The sequence below is a fragment of the Pelodiscus sinensis genome, chromosome 19 (genome assembly GCF_049634645.1).
Source record: "Pelodiscus sinensis isolate JC-2024 chromosome 19, ASM4963464v1, whole genome shotgun sequence".
Lineage (NCBI taxonomy): Eukaryota > Metazoa > Chordata > Testudines > Trionychidae > Pelodiscus > Pelodiscus sinensis.
Genome location: NC_134729.1, coordinates 4970195 through 4981111, shown reverse-complemented (window position 1 = coordinate 4981111; position 10917 = coordinate 4970195). Strand labels below are relative to the sequence as shown.

At 62.0% G+C, this 10917-nt stretch overlaps 1 protein-coding gene across 1 annotated transcript in view; it reads right to left on the bottom strand.

Moving 5' to 3' along the window:
• Positions 1-737: 737 nt before the first annotated feature.
• The window catches only part of KMT2D (lysine methyltransferase 2D), a 48193-nt gene continuing 38013 nt past the window's right edge, over positions 738-10917 (bottom strand). The window contains 16 exon segments of the mRNA XM_075901976.1: positions 738-3742; positions 4267-4375; positions 4885-4958; positions 5164-5449; positions 5670-5800; positions 6101-6237; positions 6492-7455; positions 7457-7642; positions 7803-7942; positions 8084-8204; positions 8317-8462; positions 9133-9308; positions 9406-9487; positions 9794-9950; positions 10152-10316; positions 10594-10737. Of these exon segments, the coding sequence (XP_075758091.1) occupies positions 3650-3742; positions 4267-4375; positions 4885-4958; positions 5164-5449; positions 5670-5800; positions 6101-6237; positions 6492-7455; positions 7457-7642; positions 7803-7942; positions 8084-8204; positions 8317-8462; positions 9133-9308; positions 9406-9487; positions 9794-9950; positions 10152-10316; positions 10594-10737 (3111 nt within the window). The 3' untranslated portion in view covers positions 738-3649.

The following is a 10917-nucleotide window of genomic DNA, read 5'->3' as shown; positions in this document are numbered from 1 at the left end:
CTACCAGATCTCTCAGTCTCTCCTCTTAGGTCATGCACACCAGCCCCCTTATCATTTTGGTCGCCCTCCGCTGGACCCTCTCCAATGCATCCACATCCTTTCTGTAGTATGGGGCCCCCAGGTAGGGGCCAGTTCCTGGGTTATGTGTTGCACCAACTCCAGGCATTCCTGCAGAGTGCAGCCTTGGGCACAGGCTGGGACGGGTGCACCTGCCCCTTGTTATAGCAGCAGGGAAGGAGCAACCGGTCCTGAACATTGGAGGGAGGGAGGGGAAGAGTTATGATCCTTTGGGCACCTCCAGCGCCTATGCAGCACTGGGCCAGAGTGACGGTCTCCAAAATCTCTTCCCAGAAGACCGTATGGGAAGCAGGAGCCAGGAACTTGAGCCACATTTCAACTGAGGAAGTGGGGGAGAGAACACACACAAGCAGAAGTCCAAGATCACCCAGTATTTAAAATGCACCTTTATTTTTTTATTTAAAAACAAACTCAGAAGCAAAATTTGAAACGCACTCTTTGCCTCTTTAAACATAAATTATATACATTTCAAAATTATATCCAATACAAAACATGCCACATACAAGTTCATTTTTTTGTTGTTTTTCTTTAAAAAAAAAGGAATAATTTTATTTCCCCTCCATTCTTTTCTTGGTTACGAAGGACAACCTCGCTGTACAGGATACACACACACACACAAAATAAAACCTCAAACACAAAGGAAGATTCCTCACAGAGTCCACACTTGCCATAGTTTTATTTTAAACTTTATTTTTTTTAAAAAACCAACAAAATAATAAATGGTTATTTCAGGATCATAAAAGGTAAAACTTAAAATATAATATCTGCAACTGTAAACAAACAGAAGTATTGGACAAGGCTTTGAATGCAATTTTACAAGCAGAGAACTTTAAAAAAAATCAAATGTCAGCTCTGGGACTGGATTATAGTTTATATAAAAATTAAAAACTGTATAGGTTTTCCTCCCTCCCCAGCTAAAATCTACAGAACTATTTTATACTCTAACCATAGTCTAAAAAGTCAGACAACCTGCTATATTCTGTTCTTTACTCTCTCCCAGCTTTAATCCTTTTTTGTAGTACTTTTTAAAATTTTTTATTTTATACACTTTACAGCCTTCCAAGTTAATGGAAAAAAAACAAAAAGTTATACTGGCTTTTTCTCTCTCACGCATATTTTATTTTAAAATAACATCCAGTGGTTTTATTATTGGTAAAAACGTTTTTTTTTCTCTACACAGCTCCCATTTTATTTACAGTTTTAAATTTAAATTTTTTGTATATTTTTTATTTTATTATTCCCTGCCCTCACCCCAAGTTTTAACATTTCATTTTAAACCTTTTGCAGCTTTGAATAGTTGCGGAAGCAGCTTTTTAAAAATGTGACAGCTCTTCTCTCTCACTCAAAATCTTTTGATTTAAAAACATAAAATGCCCTGGGCTCCCTGCCCCCAGATTTCATTCCCCCCCCCAAAATAATCTCACTTCATTTCATTCCCCCTCACACTCCAAGAGAGCAAGGAAGTTTAATACAAAACAGAACCCTCCTCAGCTGAGTCAAGCAGCCGTGGCATGGGAGAGCAGAGAAGAGCAAGCTCAGAAGTTTGTTTCTGATTCTTTCCTGGGGGACTAGGGGTGTCATGCCTTTGTGCGTTAAGAGATGTCAAACCCTACAGTTTAATGGAAAAGGGCAGTGAGAGCAGGACCTCCTGCCCCATCTGGTTTACAGCAGTCTTTGAGGGGCCCTCCTGGACGAGCAATAGGATGCTGTGGTGGGGAAGGCCAGAGCAGGAGAAGCGCTGCCCAGTTTGTAATGCCCACCAATCCTCTCTTCTCCCCAGCGAGTCCGCCCCTGGCAGGAGGCCCCTGGACCTGTCACATACGGGTTTTCTAGCTAACAAGACAAGAACAGCGAGCAGGGAAGAGATTTGCTTCCCCCAGTTTAGTTATGGGACATGCTCCCCTCCCCCACAGTCCAAGATCTCAGCCAAGCAGAGCACAGAAGAGAGCCCCCATAGATTCTAATATATACAAGCTAAGGTATAAATAGATAAATACCCCCCATACCATGCCGACATGACAGACACAGGCAGCCTCCAGAGGCCAGCCTAGAGCAGCAGTTCTGGTAGCAAAAGGGGGCCTGGTGGGTGGGGGAGCGGAGTGGCTGGGGCAGGACCCAGAACAGCCCCCCTACCCCACAGCCAAACTCAGGAGTGCGGCGGTGGCAGCCAGCTCTCTGCCTCAACTGAGGATTCCTGGAGCTCGGCCCCCAAACCCAGAGGCTTGACAGGGTGCTCAGTGCTGGGGGGGCTCTCGGCGGCTGCTTGTGCCATGCTGGGGAGGTGGGTGGAAGCAAGGGGAGGGTCTTGGCACATTCTAAGTAAAGCCTCAAACCGCCACCTCTCCGGAGTGCCCAGCTTTGTGCATGGTGGGAGAGCAGCCAGGAACACCCGAGCATCCAACTGGGGGGGCTCTTGGGGGGTGGGGGGGAGGGATCCTGAAACACTCAACTTCCCAGCTGGAGGGGGATGGAGATACTTTAGGGTCTCTCTCCTTCCAGGTCTGCGTGCAAGGCTACAATCTCCCTCAGGCTGCCCTAGGCTCCACCCACTGCCACACCTTGGATTCCCCAGGCTCCGCCCACTGCCACTAGTTCTCATTCAGAACTAGGAAGGTTGCATGTGGTCAGTCTCGGAGGGAGGGTCACATTGAAAACAGCAGAATCTAACACTTAAAATGAGGTAGGTTTGGGTGCAGATGCTCCTTGCGTCCATGGGGGAGGGGGGACTTTTCTGCACACGGCTCTCCCCAGCTCTGCTCTGGCAGCTGGCGCCTCCTTCACATGCTCACGGTGCTTCCATTGACAGAACAAGAAATAAACCGAAACCCAAGCGAGCTCTGTCTGTCTCCAGAGAGCCCAGCAGAGCGGGGCTGGGAGTTTTGGGATTGTCAAGCTCAAGGAGTCTCTTTGTTACCTTGGTAAGTTAGCGAGCAAATATTATTAGTTTTGTTTTTTTTTTAAAAAAAAAAACAGACTGGATCTGACCTCCCCGTGGGTCCGAGAATGCGGCCGCCCCACCCCAGATCCGAGGGGGAGCACCCCACTCGCCCCGCATCCATCCAGTTATTTACAGGTGCTTCAGTGAGCAAGGCGGACAGAGCTGGTTTTGTTGATGCCACAGGCCCCGTCCTCCTCGCAAAACAAAACAAAGAAAACCCTGAGTTGCCAGTTCATCAGTTCCACTTGTGGCGCTGCAGCCGCCCACCTGGGGAGAGCAGCACGCTGCCAGCAGAGAGCCAGGGCCACGGCGCGCCAGGCTGGAGTGGCTAGGGAGAGAACCAAGGTCCCTGTGCTTTCGATATGCCCTCCCTGTGGAAGTTAGGAGGGCGGCATCTGCTGGGGGTGGGCAAGGACTGGTGCCCCCTGGCCGTTGGAACCGAAAGCGGCCCCGGCTGACCCACCTGCACCAACCTCGCCTCCTGGGTTCCAGATGTGGGCGTTCCCCCTGGGCCAGCTCTGATCCCCCCTCCCCCTGCATGGCAAAGGGGGAGGAGAACCTGCAACAGAGGCCTCCTCGCAGCAGGCTCTGCTGCCCACCAGGGGCTGCTTGTGACTGGTGCCCCCGCAGCGGCTAGTTCATCCATTTCCTGCAGTTCCAAGCTCCGCAGTGGCAGGGGATCTTGTGCTGATCGTCTTCAAAGTCAAACTGGTAGTCGTAGGTCAGCTGGGAGAGACAGGGGCGGAGTCACCTGGCCAGCAGTCATGCCACCAGCTGCCAAGCTGCCTCACCCCCCCCCAACCCCAGAGCTCCTGGCCCAGGGCAGCCCCCACCCGCCCAGTGCACCCCCTCCTGTCACAGTGCAGCCCTGCCCTCCCCCGGCCCAGTGCACCTGCCCTCCTGGCCTCGTGCAGCCCCGCCCCATCCTGGCCCCGTGCAGCCCCCTTTCCCCACATCCAGTGTAACCCCTCCCCCTGCCCAGTGTAACCCTGTCCCGCTCCTGGCCCACTGTATCCCCATCCCCCTCTTGGCTGCCCCTGACTCTGCCCCCTCTGAACAGAAGCCAGTTCCTCTCAAAGCGCCAGCGCTCCCCCCGGGGGGGATCTCTCCCAGATGCTCTGGGCAGCCGGCAGGGTAACGCGCCAGGCAGACGCTGCCAAGGAGGACCCTACCCAGGGCACCAAGCTGCATGCCAGGAGCCCCTGGCTCCCAGCCCTAAAGCCCCACCCCCTGCATGCCCAGTGCCCTACCTCCTCCCCTTTGGGAATCCGGCGGCTGGAGATGATAATGATCTTATCTTCCTTGTCAAAGGTCACGACCTCAGCCACGCAGTTAGGGGCGCAGGAGTGGTTAATGTACCTGGTGGGAAGGGCGGAGAGGAGGGCATCAGAGCAGGGATCGGGGGACAAGGAGTGAGCCCAGGTGGGGGGTCAGGCCCTGTGCTTCTTTCTCTCCTCCCCCTTCAGGTGGCTGGGCACAGCTTGGGGGTCAAAGACAAGACTTGAGCTGTTGACTCAATGCCCCCATGCGGATTGGGAAGGGAAAGGTGCTGGACACATGGGGTGGGGGGCTGGAGCCAAAACCAGGACTCCTGGGTTCCAGTCGCAGCGGTGACACTGCCGAATCCCCGTCTCACTCTGCCCCCCGGAGCCCTCCGCTCAGGGGCTGAGGCGGGCCAGGCTGGCAGTGACGCGCCTGGGCAGCTGGTCTTTCAACCCCAGATCACGCAAGACTTGAACCCCTCAGCCACTGCCCCGTGCAGGACAGGGACCTGGGGACTGCAGAGCACCTCAGCCGAACCAGTCCCCTGCCCTGCCACACTACCCCAAGCAGTGCGCCCCCCCCCCCGGTACGCCCCAGCCCCTCACCTAGCTGGGCCCCCTGTCAGCGTGGCGTCGATGACGTGCTCGTTGTTGATGCGGAACATGTAGATGCCGCGGTTCTGGAAGCCGGAAGAGCAGAGAGAGCTAGTTACGCAGCCGCAAGGCACAGGCGTCCCCGGGAGCCGCCCAGGATCCGAGACTGCAGCCACTTCCTGGGCCGTCTCCCCGGGCAGGAGATAGGGCCACCCGCTGGATGCCCTCCCTCTCCCCCCCCCCGCCCCCCGGGCAGAAGATGGGTCCCTCCCAGGAGGCTGCCCCGCGCACCTGCTCCTCATAGATCTTCTCGCGCCGGTTGGCCACCTCGTTGCGGATGATGGTGCCGATGTACTCGATGACCATGGTGTGCTTCTCCAGGTCCTTGGCCGCGTACAGCCCCAGCCCCTGGATGCGGGAGCGCGCCAGGTACACGTTGTTCTTCCACTCGGTCTTGAGACGGCGGTACTGCGAGGACTTGGAGTGCACGAACTGCTTGCTGTAGGGCGTGTTGGTCTCGCCCGTGAAGGTGCTCTGGTAGGCCTTGGACATGCTGGTGCTGTTCAGTGTGTGGGGCCTGCAGCAGGCAGGAGAGCATGGGCACGGGGCAGAGGGGAGCGGGCGCAGGGCACAGCGGGGCGGAAGGTCCAGTACTGCCCCCCTCTGCCAGGACATGAGGCCCCAAACGTAGCTAGGAGAGCCCAGCCAATTGGGCCCCGTCTGCACCGGGCCTGGGTAATCCCAGCTCTAACCCAGGCCAGGGCCCCCGCCCCAGTGCCTCCCCCTGCCCCGCTCACCGTTTGTAGTGGGTGAGGATCTTGGGCTCGGAGCGGGCGCAGCCGGTGGGGTTGATCATGAGAGGCAGCTCCATCAGCGGGTGGCGCCCATAGCGGAATAGGTAGTTCTGGCAGCTCTCCACGCCCGGCAGCTGTGAGGGACGGAGCAGAGCCCGTGGGACGGGTGGCAGCGCCACAGGCCTGGTGTCCAGAGGGGACCCCTGTACCACACCCCGGCTTGGCAGGGTCTGAGGGCTTCCTGGACACGCCAGCAACACCTGCCCCTCCGCTGGGCCAGAGGGCCCCACCCAACGGCCCTGCCACTCCCCAGGGGAGCGTGGATCTGAACGTAGTGCTGGGTGCTGTGTCCCTCCCACCCCCCACTGCAGGGAGACGCGCCGCCCCCCCCGCTTCCCCCACTGGGCAAAGGGGGGCAGCTCCCTGGTACGTACGGACTCGGCGATGCGCAGCACCGCGTGCACCGTGAGCCCAAACAGCTCCTCTCCCTTCAGGTATTCAGGGAAGAGCCGCAGCATGTTGGCCTCCTTCCTCATCGCCGCCACCGGCTCAATGATGCGGTTCCAGACAGCTGGGGGGAAGAGGGAAAAACATGAGACCCGGCTTCCTGACCTGCTGTCCGCCACCGCCCCTGGCGCTGCCCTGTGGCCTGGCAGGCCAGCCCAAGGGATCAGCTCCCCACCGCTGGGAAATGCAGCCAGAGATCTGCTGCCAGAGACGGGTCACCCCATGCTCCAATGCAGCCACCTCTAGGGTGGGACACGGCAGCTGTTTATACAGGGATCCTCTGGAGCCCGACCGGCAGAGAGCCGAGAGCAGCCTCACCCTGCGGCGAGGAGTCAGAGAAGACCAGGTCCTCCAGGCCCTGCTCGATGACCTGCACCACGAACTCGGGCCGCCCGTTGTTCTCGCAGATGGTGCAGCGGTAGCAGCAGCGGCGGTTGTTGGTGCGCAGGCTCCAGTAGATGCGGGTGGCCTCGAAGCCCACGGGGTAGAGGGCCGTGACACTGTGGAAGTCGGCCATCTGGTGGGGCAGCAGCTGGCCGATGGCGTGGAAGAGCAGGCCGCCCACGCGGAACATGTGCAGGCGCTCGCCCCGCTGGATGATGCTGGCGATCTGCTTGACCTCGTCGCGCTCGATGTAGACGCGCCGGAAGACGGTGAAGGTGCTGAGCTCCTGGTCGCAGGGGCCCTTCAGCTTGTGCAGCGGGCACAGCATGGTCTTGTCCTTGAAGAACATGCACTTGGCCCGGATAGCGCAGGCGAAGTGGTAGACGCTGGGGCAGCGGATGCGGTTGCAGCTGTTGGTGGCGCCGGTTTTCTGGCACAGGGAGCACTTGGTGAGCAGGCCCCGGTGCAGCGCCCCCTCCACGTTGATCAGCGCCCCGCCCTGCGTCTCGTACACCTCCGTGGACCACAGGGCGCAGTTGAGGTGCACCCAGAGGTCCAGGTCGAGGTTGAGGAGGCGGGCAGGCCCGTCGGTGGCGCCGTCCCCCTCCTCGTGGCAAAAGCAGCACTTGCGCAAGTCCCGGGGCACCTTCTCGGGCCGCAGGGTGGCGCCCAGCCGCTCGATGAACTCGGCGAGCTCCTTCTCGCCGTCCTGCTGGGCGCCGCCCTTCTGGATGGTGACGAGGAAGCGCAGCCGTTTCCACCGCACCCCTTTCCACTTCTTGAGCCGGGGCCGGGACTCCTCCCCGTCCTCCGGGGGCCGGGAGCGCTGCTTGAGCTTGGGAGGCGAGTGCGCCGCGTCCTCCCTGGCGGGCGGGGAGGGGGCGGGCGGGGAGGGGGGGCGCCGGGGCCGGGGCGGGGGCTGCCTCTGGGAGCCTGTCCCTGTCGGCGGGGCTGGAAGGGGACGGCACGAAGGGGGACAGGGGAGGGGACGGCTCCTCGGGCAGGGTGGAGAGCTGGCGCACGTCCAGGTTGGAGACGTTGTTGACGTAGCAGTGCTGCGCGGCCTTCTCCAGCGCCGGGCTCTCCTGGGGGCACAGACGAGGGCGGATCAGAGGGCGGGCCCAGGGCCTCCCTGCCCCGCGGAGCCAGACGCTGCCAACCCAGAGCGCAGCCGGCCCCGTACTCTCCTCCCGCCCCCCCGGCCAAGAGACACGCCCTGCACGTGAGAAGCGCCCCCCCACTGACCTGTTTGAGCAGCGACAGGATGTCCAGCTCGTTCTTCAGGCTGTATCCCGGCAGCATGGCGTCAAACTGCCTCAGCCATTCAGGGCCGGCCTCGGGGCCTTTCCCAACCAGCGCCGCCTTGTCCTTGCCACCCAGCGCACCTACGAGAGAGGCGGGTCCGCGTGGCTGCACTGCAGGCCCCCAGCACCCGGGGGCGGTGCAGAAACCCTCTGTCCACAGGGCTCCTCGTTCCCTGGGGGTCCCAGGGCTGGCACCTCCCCGTGGGGCTGCCCGGTACTCACTGGCCCCGTCCGTCTCCACCTTCTTGGCCTCGGGCCCGGTGCCGGGGAACAGCACCTCGTAGGAGCTGGGCATCTTGACGCGCAGCAGCTCCGCCACGGCCACCATGACACCGTTCAGGTTCTGGGGGGAAGAGGTGGGGCTGGGTCAGAGACGTGACCTCGCTGGGGCCCCCAGCCGGGGCTGTCGGCAGGGGCCGCAGGGAGCCCCAGCCCCGCACGCACGACTTGCCCACCTTAGCAGCTGCGGCCGAGACGGTCAGCATGACGGAGACCTCGCTGCCCTTGCCCTTCTCCCAGGCGAGGCCCTGGGCCAGGGCCACCTTCGTGCCGCGCTCCCCGAAGGGCTCCAGTGCCTCAGGGGGCTTCGTGTCCGAGAACACTGAGAGCAGAACAGACAGCTCAGGTGTGCACAGCGCCCGCTCCCGGACCCCGGCAACCAGCCACCCCGAGAGGTCACCCCTGTCCCCTCCCCCGGCACCCAGTCCACCTGCTCCCAGACCCCAGCAGCCAGCCACCCCGAGAGGTCACCCCTGTCCCCTCCCCCGGCACCCAGTCCACCTGCTCCCGAACCCCAGCAGCCAGCCACCCCGAGAGGTCACCCCTGTCCCTCCCCCGGCACCCAGTCCACCTGCTCCCGAACCCCAGCAGCCAGCCACCCCGAGAGGTCACCTCTGTCCCCTCCCCCGGAACCCAGCCCGCCCGCTCCCGGAGCCCGGCAACCAGCCACCCCGAGAGGTCACCCCCCTGTCCTCTCCCCTGGCACCCAGCCCGCCTGCTCCCTGACCCCAGCAGCCAGCCACCCTGAGAGGTCACCCCCTTGTCCCCTCCCCCGGCACCCAGCCCGCCCGCAGGGCCCCCCATGCACACACTGGTCCCAGCCTCCCCTCACCCACCTCGATATCCCAGCTCCCTCCTCTCCCCGATCCCCAGCCCCATCCCCCATGCACACACTGCCCCCAGCCGCCCCTCGATATCCCAGCCCCCTCCTCCCCCGATACCCAGCTCCACGGGCACCCGCCCCATGGGCTATCCCAGCCAGCTGTGCCCACCTGGGATGCTGGCCCTGGGGATGATGGGGATGACGGGCGACAGCACCCGCTCCTGCTGCTCCTGCGGAGCCTCGGCCAGCAGGGGGAAGCGAGGCGGCTCCTCGCCCAGGATGCTCTCTGGGGACGAGGCGGGGACGATGCTGTCGGGGGAGTCGCTCTCCTCATCGCTCTCCATCCTGAGGGACGACGCTGGTGAGACCTCAGGGTCCCCTCGTCCCTCCCCCACAGCCCCAGGCCAGAGACACCCCCACGCCCACAGCCTGGGCCCCTCACCTGACATCCTCCGTCTGGTTGTGCGGCGGAGTGGGCAGAGCTGCCAGCAGGTCCAGGCTCTTCACTTCCACGGCAGATGTGTCTGGGCAAGGGAAGGAGGACGAGGGTCAGGGAGCACCAAGGCCTGGCACCGGGGACCCAGCATGTCAGCCCCTCCCCCCACCTCCCCAGTGCTACAGCCCTGCCCCCATGGTCGCTCCCCCATCCTACAAGTCCGCCCCACCCCCACGAGCCCTGGAAGAAGCTCCTCCCACAACCCATCAGTGCTTCGCCCAGGCTGGCCAGCAGGGGGCACTGAGGTACAAGCAGCCCTCCCCCCCACCCCAGAGCTCACTGCTCCCCTGGGGAGGGAGCAGGCTGGCAGCCCCAGCTACACCCTTGTTCTCACCTTTCCGGCCTTCGGCTTCCTGGGCCTGGCCCGGCTCCTTGGGCTGCTCAGCCAGCTCCTCCGAGGAGGTGACGCCGTTCACCATCTTCTGCTGCACCGAGGGGGGCGGGGTGGGGGGCAGCGAGGAGGGCGGGGTGGGCGGGTTGCTCAGGTTGTTCTGCCAGGAAAGGATCCATCTCAGTCAAGGAGCATCCTGCTCCCTCTCTCCAACCCCGCCCCCCCCACTCCTGCTTGCCCGCCCCCCAGCCCGCCCCCCACCCAGCAGGTGGCTCAGCTGTTAGCACAGCCACAGATGGAGAGACCGAGGCAGGACCCTGCCCAGGTGGGGCTGGTCCGCGGGGCCAGCCCGGCACGGTACCTTGGTGAGCAGCTGGCTGTAGTAGTCGGGGCTGCTCCCCAGCACGGCGCTGCCGAACGCCCCCTTCAGCTGGTTCTTGCCATTGATGGGGCTGCTGCCGAAGGGCGCGAAGAGGCTGAAGTTGGCCGTGATGGTGGGCTCCACCAGGGGCAGCAGGGAGAGCTCCTGGGGGCAAGTCACAACGTCAGCCCAAAGCACGGGAGAGTGGGCAGCTTAACCCCTCCAGGCTGGGGCATCACCGCCCACGCCACGCCGGGCTCCAGCCGGGCTCGGGGCCCCAGCGTTTGCATTCCCGCGCCAGACAGAGGACAGATGGAGAAAGGAGGCCCAGACGCGCCCCCCTATACTGAGGCCGGGGAGCCCCCCCCAGAACCAGGCCAGGCTCCGCGAGGTGCTGGGGGCATGTCAGAGGGGAGCGGGCCGCACGCAACGGGGCCGTTACCTGCTTCAGCTGCTTCATTAGGGCCTCGCTGGATTTGAGCCCGTCCTCCTTGCGCAGCTTCTTGCGGGAGGCAGCCACCCGCTCCCCACTCTTCTGGGCCCGTTTGGGCTTCGGGGCCAGGGGCTTCTTGCTGGCAGAGGGATCCTGTAGGGAGAGGGAGAGTCGTCGTGGTGCTGGCACAGCCAGTGCCCCTGCCTTGCTTCCTTGCCCCACCCAACCTCCCGGGCACCATCCCCCAATCCACACCTGGGGGCAGGGAATTGAGCCCTCCCCCCCCAACCTGCACGGTGGGGCATGGGCGCATGCTCTGGACACCACTGCATT